This window comes from Eublepharis macularius, chromosome 17, assembly GCF_028583425.1.
Source record: "Eublepharis macularius isolate TG4126 chromosome 17, MPM_Emac_v1.0, whole genome shotgun sequence".
In the NCBI taxonomy this organism is placed as follows: Eukaryota; Metazoa; Chordata; class Lepidosauria; order Squamata; family Eublepharidae; genus Eublepharis; species Eublepharis macularius.
Genome location: NC_072806.1, coordinates 8,352,302 through 8,368,490, shown reverse-complemented (window position 1 = coordinate 8,368,490; position 16,189 = coordinate 8,352,302). Strand labels below are relative to the sequence as shown.

The 16,189-nt window shown below is 45.9% G+C and overlaps 1 protein-coding gene across 1 annotated transcript; it reads right to left on the bottom strand.

The window, feature by feature from the left end:
* Positions 1-485: 485 nt before the first annotated feature.
* On the bottom strand, positions 486-14,723 carry CALML6 (calmodulin like 6). Its single transcript, XM_055001516.1, has 5 exons — positions 14,528-14,723; positions 7,272-7,446; positions 5,842-5,986; positions 3,389-3,489; positions 486-549 (listed from the first exon to the last, which is right to left on the bottom strand). The coding sequence occupies exons 1-5, from the start codon at positions 14,528-14,530 to the stop codon at positions 503-505; spliced, it is 471 nt and encodes a 156-aa protein (XP_054857491.1). The 5' UTR covers positions 14,531-14,723; the 3' UTR covers positions 486-502.
* Positions 14,724-16,189: the final 1,466 nt, after the last annotated feature.

The following is a 16,189-nucleotide window of genomic DNA, read 5'->3' as shown; positions in this document are numbered from 1 at the left end:
AACACACATCCCTCCACAAGGGACAGTTCCAAGTGGGGACAGTTTGATTCTTAACCGAGTTTTAAGTCTGTAGCATAAAAAAAGTTGCTTTTTCTCACATTTGTTTTGCTTACAACTTCTTGCTGCCCTTTCAAAAGGGTGCTGTGATTTCTTGGCCTATTTTCCCCTCATACTTGGAGGGGGATGGTTGTGTGTGTATGAGGAGCCCTCAAGTCATAGCTGACTTGCCGTGACCCCTGGTGGAGGTTTGCCATTGCCTGCCTCTGCAACCCTGGTCCTCGTTGCAGGCCTCCCATCCAGTTACTAACCAAGGCCGAAGCTGCTTAGTTTCTGAGATCTGATGAGATCGGGCTCACCTGGGTTTTCCAGGTCAGGGTGGAGGGGTGGTAACAGCTCCTATTACATGTAAAAGAGCTTGTGAGGGGTGTTGTGTGAGTGAGACAGAGAGAGATGTACAGGAAAGACCTCTCCCAATAAGAATGCAGTTCTCTTCCAACAGCCTTTATTGTGTCAGTTTGAAGGACTCTCCAGTCATCATCGCCACAAACTCTGCAGAGAAAACAAATACACCAAGCAGGTAAAATCTATTTCTTTTCTTCTCTTCCCCACCCCTTTTTCTTAAAAGCACAGGCCACCACAACACTAGCTGGTACCTGGAGCTGGACACAGTAGTTGTGCTCCTGTCATAAAATGATGTCACAGCACAATACCAATAGCTCCCCGTCTGGTTGTACTTGCTTATTAAGGGCACAGTGAATGGGAGCCTGACTCTCTGGGGGCTCACCCCTCTACCTCAGCTCCATGGCCTCAGTTATTCGGAGGCTAAACCCCTCTTGGGTTTTTGCAGGTTCCAGAAATTGAAGAGTTTATTTCCCTCCCTCTCCTCCCTTACTCCTTTCTTTCCCTCCCTTTTCCTTTTTTCCTTCCTTTCTTCTTTCTTTCCATGTCTTTCATATTTTCGATAAAAATGTCAGGTTTGCCAGGTCTGACTCAGAAAATATCTGGGGACTTAGAAAATATCTGGGGACTTTGGGGGGGGGGTGAAGCCTAGCAAGGGTGTGACCTCACTTTTGTGATCTCACTTCCAAGTCAAAGGTCAGGTGATGGCTCTTCCCAAGCTCCACCCCTTCCGATGAGGTCACTTCCAGCATATTGCACCAAACCCCCACCACTTCCTGTGATGTCACTTTCAGGACACTCCCCCAAACCCACCTCCTCATCTGAAGTCACTTCAATGCATCATGTCTTGCTGCTCTCAAACATCTGAGGTTTATTCTATGTGGCTCTTACATTAAGCAAGTTTGGCCACCCCTGCTATAGGAAGTACAATGTAAGCACCTGCCTGTGCGCGATTTTGCCCTAGCCAAATCTTCAGCATCCAGTTATGAGCGCTGTGTATGGGCTAGTTGAAGCCCGCTTTCCTTGCTGCTTTGCCACAGTTGTGTTGTGAAGATGCTGGCAGTTTTGCATAGGGGTGACCCCTCAGGGAGGGTGAGGGCAACAAGCTTGCCTGCCAGACCCGGTGGGACCCAACGAGGAAGCTGCCTGTCTCTGCCATGGAAATGAGTGTCGGTATTAGGGGTGGAGTGGTTGCAATTTTGGGCTCGATCCAGAGCAGTATTAATCTGTAGTTGCAAAATAGTAAAAAGACCAGTAGCACCTTTAAGACTAACCAACTTTATTGTCGTATAAGCTTTCGAGAACCACAGCTCTCTTCATTGGATGCGTTGTCAGCTTTCGAGAACCACAGCTCTCTTCGTCAGATGCATGCATCAGATGCATCTGACGAAGAAAGCTGTGGTTCTAGAAAGCTGACGATGCATCTGACAAAGAGAGCTGTGGTTCTCGAAAGCTTATACGACAATAAAGTTGGTTAGTTTTAAAGGTGCTACTGGACTCTTTACAATGTTGGGCTAGGCCAGGAGGGACAGAAGTTCAAATCTCACACACAGTCGAGAAGCTTGCTTGGTGTTCTTAGATCGGTCGTGCTCTCTCTCAGTCTAACCCACTTCCAGGCTGGTTGTGGGATAAAATGAAAGTGGGGAGAGCCACGTATTCCACCCAAAGGCAGAACTGCAGAGTAAACATATGAATCAAGCCAATTCAGTTTTGTTGTATATAAGGTTGCCAGTCTGCATGTGACAGCTGGAGATCTCCCAGCCAACAATGACCAGTTCCCCCAGCGGAAACAGCTGCTTTGGAGGGTGGACTGTATGGCATTATTCCCTTCCCAAACTCCACCCTCTTCAGGCTCCACCTCCCCAAATCTCCAGGAATTTCCTAACTCGGAGCTGGCAACCCTAGTTATGTCTGTCCATCTACCATTACCAGTCTCTAGGTGGAGCCTGGAGTTCTCCCAAAATTAAAACTGGTGTCCAGACGACAAAGATCAGTTCTCGTGGAGGAAATGGCTCGTTCGGAGGCTGGACTCCAGATCTCTAGAAATGTCTCAAGCTGGAGTTCGCTACCCAGTTTCTGCCTTTGTGGTATGGTATTACTATTCAAAATGATTGTAATATAGGAGTGGTGAAGAAATATTGGAAGAGTGCTTTTTACTGCCCTCTGCTGAGAGATCGGAAGAACTGCATGGGTGCTTCCATCAATCTCTCTACTAGAGCACTTGATGGGCCAGCTCCTACTGTGCAGGGTTGACAGCACTGGCTTAAGAAATTCCTAGAGTTTTGTGGGCCGAGTTTGGAAACAGAAGGGAGCTCAACATGGCTATGATGCCATAGAGTCTGCCCTCTGTAGCTACAGTTTTTTCTAGGGGACGTGATCTCAGGAGATCAGTTGTAATTCCAAGTGATCTGGCTTCACCGAGATGCTGGCAACCATAGACAACCCACAGATGAGGGAGGGGGTTCTACATGCTCGGGCAGCTCCCCAGATATGTAGACAAATACTATCAAAACAAAGAAAAATCTTGAAAATAGAGTTGCCAACTTCCACGTGGTGGGTGGAGACATCCCCGAATTACAACTGATTTCCAGGCCATAGAGTTCAGTTGCCCTGGAGAAAATGGTTGCTTCGGAGGGCGGACTCTATGGCATTTACTCTGCTGAGGTCCCACCCCTCTCCAAACCCTGCCCTCTCCAGGCTCCACACCACCAAATATCCAGGAATTTCCCAACTATGAGCTGGCAATCCTATATGAGACTGAGCAGGTCCATGGCCTTCCAGGAAAACCCTGGAGCACTGGCTAAAAGAAAATAGAGATGAGTGGGAATATGTACCCACTTAAGCTCTTATGAGCTATACTTTCCTCACTGAGGAAATCTGGCCTAGGGGGAAATTGCCCAGCTTTTATCCCCACCCCAACTTCAACAATAGTATAATGACTGCATTACCACAGGGTGCCCCAAGGAAAGAAATGTGCCATTTCTGATACCTTCATAATCGATGGTTCCGTCCCCATCCTTGTCAGCTTCCTTCATCATCAATTCGGCTTCCTGTTCATTCAGTGGTTCCCCAGCGTTCATCAACACGTACCTAAAAGGCAAAGTCTGTAGTGAATTCCGGGACACAGCAAGGTTGTGATGGCCGCAGATCGGCTCGAAATGTCGCCCATCCAGGAGCACTGACTGATTAAAAACCCCATCAATCTCCAGGGCAGCAACTAGCTTTGCCAGCTCTTGGCCTGCCTACACCCACTCCTTGCTGTGATTGGTTGCTGCTCTTCTCTGCCTCCCCAGCTAGCAAACTTTGTGCATAGTTTGTGCATTTAATGCATACGTCGCATAGACTACACATCTTGATTTTCTTTGCCTCGTTCCTCCTTTTGCTCTGGCTCTGCATGCCTCCCTTCTGTTCCTCATCCCCCCCAAATAAGGTTTCCAACTCACACTTGTGAAATACCTGAAGATTTCAGGGTGCAGTTTGTGGAGGGGTCTCAGCAGCGTATCGTGCCATAGAGTCCACCTTCCAAAGCAGCCATTTTCTCCAGGGGAACTGATCTCTGTTGGCTGGAGATCAGTTGTAATTCCGGGAGAACTCTAGCCCCAATCTGGAAGCTGGCAAGCAACCCTACCCCCATACCTGCTATCTGCTTGCCCCTCTCTCCTCTTCCACCTGGAGTCTCTTTTTGGGGTGGATTATCTTGGGCTACTGATTTCAACCTGCCCCTGCATGAGAAGCAGTCATGCTCTTCAGACTCTGTGTCAAAAGAGGAGCACAACTGGCTTTTTTTGTTTTTTGTTTTTTACTTGTACAAAAATGAGGGTAGGTGGTATTACACAATCTGGTTGGCTGCAGTGAGTCTCCTGAAGCGGGAATGAAGGGATGGAGATATATAGAGGTACCAGGAGTTGGAAGTTCTTACAAGAAACAGAGAGCAGCAGAAATGCAAAGATGTGGTCTACAACTAGCCGTTTGTGATTGGGGCCCACCCAGATGACAGTTCAGATATTTTGGTTGCCCAGAGTGGAACTTCCTAACATGAGAACTGCCTTGTAGATCAGCCCAGTATTCTATTACCAACAGGGAACAGCCACAATGGTATAGTAGTTAGAGCACTGGACTTGGGTTCAAATCTAACCCTTCCATGGAACTTGCTGGACCATTCTCGCTCAGCCGTAACAGGATAGTTATGACAGATGTTTTTGAAAGGGCTATAAAAAAGGCAAAAGTCGCCTCTTCTTTGCCCACACCAGCTGATCGGGAGAGGTATGCTGCCTTTGACCATGGAGGTTCCTCTTTTGGCTATCATGGTGAATAGCTAGGGATAGATCTGCTTATGGTAAATTCATAAAAGCAAAAGAAGTCCCCTGCAAGATCAGACCACCGGTCCAACAGCAGCCAGCAGCTTCATGAAAGTGCCGCATGACTGTCCCCTCTCTACATAATCCGAAGCTTTGTGATATACTACCCCGGCAGGTATTATTTAGCTTACTTTGCTGTTGATGTTGGAGAAGCAACAGCCTGCTAAGAGTGTAGTTAAGGACATACAGACAAACCGACAAATTTATTATAGGTGGCTGTAGGCCTTTACAAGTTAAAAACACACTGACAGCTCTGAGAAGTTAGCCGTGTTAGTCTGTGGTAGCAAAATCAAAAAGAGTCCAGTAGCACCTTTAAGACTAACCAATTTTATTTTAGCATAAGCTTTCGAGAATCAAGTTCTCTTCATCAGATGCCTGATACAGAGCATCTGATGAAGAGAACTTGATTCTCGAAAGCTTATGCTAAAATAAAATTGGTTAGTCTTAAAAGGTGCTACTGGACTCTTTTTGATTTTACTGACAGCTCTATCATTTTAAAATTTCTAAAATTACATCCATCTCTAAGCATTCACATCCAGACACAAAGATTACATTTCATTTCACCTGGCTGCTTTCTTAAGAACTACATTTGCTCTAATTTCCCTAGCGGCTAAAGCAAAAAGTGCTATCCTGTTGGAAACAAGGGGATCCACGTCTGACAGCATACATTCTAGTTAGCGTAAATACTGTTGGAAAAGTAATTTGATCCACTCGTACACTAGAGGGAGCATTCTCTTGTGTTTAGGCTTTATTGAATGTTTTCTCTTGAAGTTCAACCTACCTCTTGTAGTTTCTCTCTCTCTTGTGTGTGTTAGTATGTGTTAGCGCTTGCGCTCTGAAGGCTTGTCGGTTGCATTAATGGTCTGCAGTGCACTCTGCAGTCAATTATTGTCTTTTGCAAACATCCCACATGGCAGTAAATTCATTGAAAGCAAGTTCCAAAGTATGGATTGGATTATTTCCTGCACTCTGCCAACAGTTGATCGCCCATGCACTTGTCTCTTACACAATGGAGGCTAGAGAACAAGCTCACGATGGCACCCCCAATGCATTCTGATAAATCTTTGGCTGTCGTTCAACTTACTTGAGTGTGTCCCATTCAATGTAGCCCTTGTGTTCTTTGTCGAAGACTTTGAAGGCTGCTCTGAGCTCTTCATCCTGGTTTTTGGCCTTTTCGTGGTAGATGCCCATCAGAACCAAGAACGCATCACAGTTGAAAGTCCCTTTACCTGGAGTGAGGGGAAGGAGGGGGGAAAGGGCATTCTTGAGGACCATGAATGCTTCAAGCAAGTCTCCAAAAGCCCTTCTGCCTCTTCTACCTAACGGGATTGCTGTGAGGGTAAAACAGAAGTGGGGAGAGATACGTTCCCCGTGCTGAGCTTCAGGAAGGAAGGAGGGAAGGGCAGGATGCGGAAAACAGAGGGTGGAACATCAGATAAACTCCATAAGAACTGTAGAAATGTGAGATTAGCAAATTTTAGTAGTGACTTTAGATCAATCGTGAAATCACACATGAAATATATTCTTTGTGCATGTTTTAAAGTAACTGGTCCCTGCCTGGGCCCCTCTGGCTCCTTGAGCCTTTCTGGCTGCACACCGGAAAAGGAGAACATTCCTTAGACCCACCTGCAGAAACAGAGATAAGAAAGAGTGAGGATAGAATGACCATATATGGGGAAGCTGATAAGAAGAAGGTATGAACAGGGATAGAATGGCAGATGTTCTGTCGCGAGACTAAGTTTGAAAAACGGACAATAGCCAATCCAAAGATGTGAAAGAAGTCAGATGCTTTGCCTTGAGTGTGACTTTAGTTTCGCCAGTGTGATGTAATGTGCCTTTAAAATAGCATGTACTCCTTTGTTCTGGTGACACACTCAGAGCTCACCTAATAGTAGTGTGTCCTATATTTGCAAATATATCTGGCTTTTCTTTACAACATCCTTCATTAGACTTCATTCTCTGTGTGTATTCATTTCTCTTAATTGGCTAAGATAACCAGACACACATAATTTGGGTACAACAGAAACATAGAGCTGGAAGGTATCCCAAGGGTCATCTAGTCCAGCCTCCTGCAGGAAATTCAGAGTTATCTCTGCTCCCACAGTGACCCCAGCTCTATGCCCAGAGGAAGGCAAAAAACCTCAACTAATCTGGCCTGGAAGAAAATTCCCTCGTGACCCCAAAGTGGCAATCGGCATTACCCTGGACATATAAGAAAGGGCCACAAGAAGCAAGCACTGGCTCATCCTATCATGGTCTCAGGCTCCTGATCTGTGTACATTCATATTAAGTCAGAAAATCATCACAGCTGCCGGATGACCATCTAGCCTCTTCTTAAATACCTCCAAGGGAGGAGAAGTAATTCCGTTCACTGTGGCAGAGTAGAGTGGGAAGGACACGCAAACCAACAGATTAATTTTTTTAGCGCAGAGTTCCTACTTAAAAACCACATATATTTTCCAAAGGAGCTCCTCCACCTAGTTCTGGAGCAAAATTAGACCCCCAAAGGCTTACTTTCTTTGTCCGCATCCTTGGCCATCGTCGCCAGCTCTCTCTTGGTTGGGTTGATTCCAATCAAGCTCATCAATCTTTCCAGCTCATCTGTTTTGACTAAACCGTTCCCTTCTTCATCGAACATCTCGAAGATGCCCTTGTACTCAGTGATCTGCTCCGGCGTCAGTGTTTCTGTCTGTACGGGAGAGGGTATATTGTGAGAGGACAAGGGTGGCTGTTGAAGTAACAGACGTTCCGTTTTCTGCAGAGTTTGCTTGCTTAAAAAGTTTCACTTAAACTTCAGACGATGGACAGCCAAAAAGAAAAATAAGTGGGTTCTAGATCAAATCAGGCCTGAATTCTCCCTGGAAACTAAAATGATGAAACTGAGTTTGGACACATTATGAGAAGACAAGACTCACTGGGAAAGGCAGTAATGCTAGGAAAAGAGGAAGACCGAAAATGAGATGGCTTGGCTCAATAAAAGAACAACCTCTAGTTTGCAAGACCTGAGCAAGGCAGTTAATGATAGGACATTTTGGAGGTCTTTTATTTATAGTCACCATAAGGTGGAAGCAACTTGATAGCACAAAACTCACTCATGCTTCTCTCGGATTTGTTTTATTTCTTGTTATTTATAGCGCACCTTTCTGATTTCCTCACCTTGCCTATTTTTGTTTGTTTGTTTGTTTCCAATTTTTAGTCTACTCTCCCCACGAACGGGCTCAGAGCAGAGTAACAACAGTTAAAAGTTACATTAAAAACATACATAAGATCAGGGCTTTTTTTCTGGGAAAAGAGGTGGTGGAACTCAGTGGGTTGCCCTCGGAGAAAATGGTCACATGGCTGGTGGCCCCGCCCCCTGATCTCCAGACAGAGGGGAGTCGAGATGGCCGCTCAGCGGCGCAGAGGGCCATCTCGACTCCCCTCTGTCTGGAGATCAGGGGGCGGAGCCACCAGCCATGTGACCATTTTCAAGAGGTTCCAGAACTCCGTTCCCCCGCATTCCCCCTGAAAAAAAGCCCTACGTAAGATACAGTTCACACAATAGTAAAACTCTAGATGACAGTCCCCAATTTACCCAGCCCCAATAACATTTCTATGGGCTGGAGGTAGGGTTATCAGCCTCCAGGTAGTGGCTGGAGATCTCCTGGAATTACAACTGGTCTCCAGGCCACAAAGATCAGTTCACCTGTAGAAAATGCCTACTTTTGGGGGTGGACTCTATGGAATTATGCCATGCCAAGGCCCGTTCCCTCCCCAAACACCACTTTCTCCAGGTTTCTCCAGATTCTCCCCCCGCCCCCGCCCCCCAGATCTCCAGGAATTTCCCAGCTTGGAGCTAGCAGCCCTAGCTGGAGGTGGAGAGAACAGCATGGGCTCACTGATGGAAACTTGGAGGGGGATCATACTACCTCCCTCCACCCCTGGACAGGAGGCTAGCAAGAAGGCTCACCTACAACCCAGCCTCAACCATATGCCTGGTGGAACATCTCTGATTTGCAGTCCCAACGAAAGGATAGTATGCTTCGGTTTCCACAGACAGAGAGTGCCACCAGGTCGGAGCCAGGACAGAGAAGGCCCTGGTTCTGGTCAAGGCCAGGCAAACCTCCCTGGGGCTAGGGACAACCAGCAGATTTTTACCAGCTGATAGAAGCACCCTCCAGGGCACATATGGTGAGAGACGGTCCCTAGTAATTTACACACTTAAAAGACTCAGGATGGAATTCACAACAACCTTTCTGCCCCCCACCTCTTGTCATCTTCCCTTGGGACAGAATTCCCAGTTTGATTTCCCTCTGTTTTATTTTGTTACAACCAACAAACGCAGCTACCCCTTTGCAGACACTCCTACACTGTCAGTCGTGAGAGGGCGTCTACAACAAGAAGGCTATAGCAATATTAACAAGATGATACTGGAAAAAATAGCCCTGGAAGCCTAGCACAGACACTGGGGCCCCAGCATCGTTAAAAACCCATGAAGAGCTGCAACAACAAAAAGCCACGAAACAAACTACAAGAAACAGGACCAAAAGGACCAGAACTTTTTTAAAAAAAAGTAGAAACAAATAAATATTAATGAGAAATAAAATGCAGTAAACTGTCACAGAGTTTCAGAAGATGGGGATTAACAAAAGGCTGGAAAGGGGGAGGGAAGTATTTACCTGCCCCCCCTAAACTGATCAGGTTCAGCTCCTAAGCAACTAGTCATGGGGGAGAATTCCAGCATTTGGGGCCACGACAGAGAAGTCCTTTATATGTTACAGCCTCCTAACTTGCCTTAGGTGTGGGAAGGGTAGAGTGAACAGGTCTCTGTCGATAGGCAAGTCTGTAGGCGGCCAGACGTTAGCCTGTGGGCTTTAGCCTTGAAACAACGACGCTGGGTTGGTTAGGCTGAGAGAATGTCACCCGGCAAGCCGCGGAACGCTCTCTTCCTCCTTCAGGGTTCCCACATTGGGTTCCATCCCCAATTACCAGGAATGATAGAATTTCACAATTAGAAATGCTGGCAGAAAATTCAAACAGGAGGCGCCGTCTACCAGGAATTTCTTTTGCTCAAGTTTCTGTGAAATCCACAGGAACTGCAAATAAGCTGTTTATGAAAGATTCTTGGAGGAACATGGGATAAAGGCTGTAGCTATTATTAGTGATAACAGGGTGGGGCTGAGGTTTTAGTGTGGCAGAGCTCCAATTTTGGAAAGGTCCCTAGTTCATCCCTAGTTCCTTTGTAAAGGTTCAGCTAGAACATGATGTGAAGGCCTCATCTGGAGACTGTGGAGAGCAGCTGCCAGCCAGAGCAGACGGCATTGACCGTAACACACTAACGGCCTGACTCTGTGCAAGACAGCTTCATGCCTTTGTACAATAGGCCAAATGGCATGTTAGGCTTCATAATTTCAAGCTCAAGCTATTGTCAAGCACTAGGGGGCATCATTGCACAGTCTAGGCACACGCTGGGCAGCGTGAGAGTCCGCTACACCAGAATGGATTCATTCTGAGCCTTAAATATTTGCCCAAAGACGTGTGGCTTTGCATCACCAAGGGGAGAGGACTTTTTTACCACTCTAATCTTTCCTTTGCTGGAACATGTTTTTATCCAACTGTTCTTTCTGGAAAAGGGTTCGCAAGAATAGCAGGCTAAAAATCTGTTTAATAGTTTGGGTTAGAAAGGGGACATCACCTTAACTCTTATACGTGTGCCCCTTTTTAAATTTAACACACACCCCCTTCCTTTTCGGCTTTGTTGTTCACTGCTTGAACCAAATCGTGCGCTACACAATGCTCCCTCACCCCTTACTGTGGAGCAAAATGTTCTTTCTGCTTTTGATGCTCAGGTGTAAGGGGGATGTCTCAAGCCCCCCCCCCCTCCACCCCCGCATACAGTGTGTTGGAGAGAAGGCTGGAATTTAATTGCCCTGAATGGTTTTATATTTCAATGACATCTGAATACAGGGGGGAAGAAGTTTATTTGGAGAAGGCAAGGATCCAGGGGAATTGTTGCCACAGCAACTAAGAACATGTGTGATTTATATTAATAATCGTGATTGGCACGCCATGCAGAAAGAAGCTGGTGACATCAGGTCCCTGCTTGAGTAATCTCTGGGACAATTGGAAAGGGAAGAAAAGGCCAAATGTGATTAATAAAGAGGCATGCTCAACTCTTGCATTGAAGTCAATGAGTCTCCAAAGAACTGAGATGGTTGCAGCGGGCAATAGTAATCCACTACTTTGACACGGCAGACACAAATATTATTATATTATTAGATTTTGTTTATTTATAGAGTGACTATTACAGACGAGCTGAAGGGGAAATGAGCTAAAGCAATTAAGCAGCCACTAGAAAAATATATACGTTTGGTGACACAACCACCGCTGATTGGCTGCATGGCATTGTGATGTCATCAGGGGCGGAATGGAAAGAGAAAATGGCCTTGGAGAAAGTCAAGCGGAGCGGCTCCTGCTATGTTGTGGGCTCACATTGCAGGGCCACTCAGCAATGCAGGCGTTAGCTCACCCACTGCATTATCCCCTAGAGTGGAAGTAGTGCAAGAGGAAGCCATTTGTGAGCCGATCCCAGCTGTCATTGCTGATGACACGGCCAGACTTAGACATGGGCACAAATGGAAAAAAAAACCCGAACACCCTGTTCGTCATTCGTTGCCATCCATGAACAACGAACAATGAACATGAACTGTTCCCAGACATGTTTGTTGTTCATGGGGGCCAGAACCAATCCCACTCCAACCCCCCCCCACTTAGCCCCCCTCCCCTCAAACTCACTTACCTGGCCCTTTAAAGATCCCTTTAAACTATCAGCTGGCAGGCGGCAGGGCAGGGATTCCCCCCTGCCGCCTGCCAGCTGATAGTTTAAAGGGCCCTGTCCTGGCAAAAACAGCAGTGTCTGCTGGCAGCTACTTGGAGGGGTTACCAACTGACCTTCCCAATGTCCAATACCCACAAAATTTGCAGGGGACATAGTCCTCACTGTCCTCTGAAGACCCCCCCAAGTTTCAGAGAGATTGCACCCCAGGAAAGGCATGATCCATGGGTCTCCCCATTGGCTGTCATTTTCTCTCCACAGTGGCAAAAACGGGACTCTCTGCTGGAAGTACTTTGAAGGGTTAAAGCCAGAAGGAAAGGCAGAAGGAGTTCAGACAGAGTTCAGTCCCTGCCTCCAGTTGCCAAGGGGATTGATTGCAGGTGCCAGACTGTCTGGCTTGACGAACAGCTGCCGAAGGCAACGAACCAGACTTGCAGCAACAACCACCTGTTCGTTTAGGATGGGGCATCACGAACAGCTTGTTCGCAAACAGCAGATCTGACTGTTCGTGGGTTTTTCCTATTTGTAATGCTGTTCGTGCCCATGTCTAACAGTGCAATCCTAAGGGACCAGTCTAAGCCCATTGATTTCAATGGGCTTAGACTGGAGTAACTCTGTTTAGGATTGTGCTGTAAATAACCTCTGAGGCTCCGACAGGGCTTGTTGGCTCTGCATGCTCCTGGCCACCAGTGACCCACTAGAGCCAGTGGTCTACTGGGAAATCAAGTTAAGTGCCCAGTCCACCCTTGGATGTCGTCCCGTTCGCAAGGGCTGCATTCCCAAGGAAGATGATAAAAGATCCTGGCAGCAGGAGATCAAGGCAATGAGCTGATAAGGTTGTAAAGAGGTGAGCAAGAGCAGAAAGAAAATACTCCCTCCCCAGGAACTCTTTTTTATCACCAAAAATAAAACAGGTAAATAGTCCACACAGCCCTAGCGACTGTATAAACCTGGGCGATTTATATAAAACAAAATAAAAGATAAAAGTCTCTGCCCACAGACTCAAAAGACTGCTGGTATGGTCTGAGAGTTGGACGAATACCTAGGAGGCCTAGGTACATTCAGAGGCCCTGGGCTAGTCAGCTAGTACATCTCTTAGACTACCTCACCAAAATGGAAAAAGGGTCATAGTAATCACATCCTAGAGTACGAAGGGGCCTTAGAGGTCATCTAGGCTGATCCTTCACTCGTGGCAGGAAAGCCACAGCTCACCAACCGGTGTCTGTCTAGCCTCTGCTTGAAGATCCCCAGTGAGGTCTTAAAGATCTCCAGCTCTCTAAGTCACAGGTTCTGTTGCGGATAGGATCACCAGCTCCAGCTTGGGAAATTCCTGGAGATTTGGGGGGTGGAGCCTGAGGAGGGCAGACTTTAGGGAGGCAAGAGACCTCAGCAGTGTATAGTGCCAAAGTCCAAAGCAGCCATTTTCTCCAGGGGAACTGATCTCTCTGGCCTGGAGATCAGTTGTAATTCCAGAAGATCACCGGCCACCAACTGAAGGTTGGCAAACCTAATCGCGGAACTGCTTCCACCAATAAGGGAATTTCTCTCCGTGGTCATCTGAAATGCACCCACATGTAACTTAAATCTCATTGGAACTAGTCTTCCCGTCTGGCGCCACAGGAATCAAGAGATGGTGTTGGGTTTTTGCAAGTGTCGTCCCTTCTGTTATGAAGCTGATGTTTACGTTTAGCTAAGGATAGCTAGTTTGCATGGGGCCATTTAGATGTCCAGTAATTCTTCCCACCAGAGACAAGGGGAGGTTTATGCTCAGTTAGGTGACCTTAAGATTGACTATTGGGTGATCAATTTTATTGGGGTGCAATTAATATTCCTGCATGTACTCAGGAATCAATTTACAGCGTCCAGTTGCAGTTAGAGATGTAAAAGTTAGAAAGAGCAAAGAAACAAGATGCAGTTAAGTTAGCCATTCATTGTTTTCTTTCCAACGTAACCTCTTTACCTTTTTATGTAGTATACTCTTTTTACAGAAGCTAACCACACAAAGTGCCTGCTCTGCTTATTTCTGCTGTGTGTAATTCACTCTGCTACAAAGTCCCAAGAGATGGCCCTTCAGGTATTTGAAGAATATGGTCTTGTCTAGTCCTTACAGTCCTTTCTTTTCTAGGATAAATGTACCCAGATCCTTCAACTTTTCCTCACGGGACTTTGTTTTCTGGACCCATGACCCCCGTCACTGCCCTCTTCGGATCCCATTCCATTTTGTCGACATCTTTCTTAAATGAGGACACTTTACAACCTGGCACACTACAGGCTGCCCTTAATCCTACACTTCTGCTGCTGCAGTCTTAAAATCACAATATCCTTCTTTGCAGCCACAGCACACTTCCGAATCACATGCAACTTGTGGGTGGTTGCAGTCCTGAGATACTTTTCACACGTGCTGCTCCCAAGCCAGGTATTTCTCCCCCCATCCCAAATTGCTTAAATGTAGAACTTTGCATTTCTCTCTGTTGAAATGCATCTCATCAGTATCAGGACTTTCCAACCTTTCAGAGTTATTTTGAATTTTATTTCTGTCTTCTAAGGCTTTTGCTATCTCTCCCTGCTCTATGTCCTCTGCAGATTTTATAAGAATTCCCTCCATCCCTTCATCTAAAATCTGTTCTGCAAAAATGTACGGCCTCTACTCATGGAGGCTTCATTAAGCACACATGGCTAAGACACATCCTGTCTACCCAAATCTGACTTTTTCTTTTAAAAAAATCTAATTTCTTTGGTCATAATTTCATATTCTGGCAGTGAATTCTAAAGCACAACTGGGCTGATTTCCTTGGGACACTGTCCCCCAAGTCTTGGAATGGCAAGAATGGGAGAAAAAAGATCCCTCTAGCCACACAGTTCAATTTGCTTGAGTGACACAACCTGGCTAAAGAGGTGTACGCACACCCACACCTTTAACCTCTGGAAGGATTGTGAGGAAAGAAGAGGAACTCACCATTTTTTCCTTGGGTTCAGGCTGCTCTGAGAAGATGGTCTTGAGCTTCTGGTAACGGGATTGGGCACAAAGATAGTGTGTGAAGTCTGTCCCTTTTACAGCTAGAAAAGCCTGCTCAGGGCTTGATGCTCCAGGGAATAAGAATCTTGGAAACCTTTTATGGAAGCAAAGGCGGACAGCCCTATTCTGGGAGGAATCTTATGGCTAAATAACACCTGCTGTGTATTCTTGAGGACACTGGCTCATTTTCCGAAGGAGATGGTTTATTATTGCTATTATTTTTGATAATAATATCACATGGGTGGTATAAATTGGATTGCTGCATTATGATCAGCCTGGAGCTGCCTTTGAAGGCTGTCCAGAATTAACTGGTACAAAATGCCCATGACAGGTTAATGATAGGGCAGCGAGAGCCACAGAGATTGTGCCAACGATTCAGCTTTCAGTGGCTGCCAGTTTATTCTGGGCACAGATTGTTTTTGGTCCGCATCTTCTAAAACCATTAACATCCCAAACCATATCTGAAGAATTGCCGCCTTCCTTATGAAACAGCCCATCTGTGTAGCCCCATTAGCTGAGATCACGCAGAGGCAAGGTCTTTTCTGTGGTGGTGCCGTTTTATGGTATAAGCTTTCAAGAATCAGAGCTCCTTTCTTCAGGGTTTGAGTCCAGTGGCACCAGATAGACCAACAAGATTTTCAGCATTCAGGTCCAGTAGCACCTTAAAGACCAGCTAGCTTCCCAGGATATGAGCTTTCAAGAGTCAGAACTCTCTTGGTCAGATATATGAAGCTTTTTTCCACTTTTGACTCTTGAAAGCTCATACGCTTGAAATCTAGTTGGTCTTTAAGGGGCGACTGGACCCAAATAATGCTCTTCAGGTACAAACCAACACTGCGACCCAACTGAAACCATGGCCGTTTCCACACGGCTCCCCGCTGCTCGTAACAACCCGGAAGATTGCGCAAAAAATGTGGCAGATCGCGTTTTCTTGCGTGAGATTTGCGCGACATCACATGACGTCGCGCAAATCTTGTGCGAGAAAACGCGATCTTCCGCGTTTTTTGCGTGATCTTCCGGGTTGTTACGAGCAGCGGGGAGCTGTGTGGAAACGGTCCCCATCATTATAGCTATTCACATATCACTTGATTCCTTATCTTTTGGGGGGCAGGTTTATGATGTTGTTGAACTCTAGCATTTTGATGCATAAGGTTATTTTGTTGTATGTGGGAAGGAGTCATAATTTTTTTAAAATTATTACCTCTGGGAAAAAGGTTGTTTTAATTATTTATAGTCTGGCTTCCCACTGATACGCAAGGCACATCGTACAAAATAAAACAATATGATCAAGTAACAAGTTAGCATGAGATATCTAATAAACGGTATAGTAGACTAGCTTTTTGGAAAGGACTGCTAGTTTGCCACTTGCAAGAAATTATTAATAGAGGAATTTTGAAAAATGTAACTTCTCACCGGCAATCTGAAGTCCACTGTACTGTCTCATTTTAATAATGGTAAGGAGAATTTCCTCAGACTAATAAGATATCACTTGTCCAGCTCTATGAATATTGCTTTTTCTTTGGGAGGATTTTCACTTAAATTTATTAGATACATTTAACATCTGTTTCTTTAGATCATGGTCAAAAGAGGGCGGGGCAATGC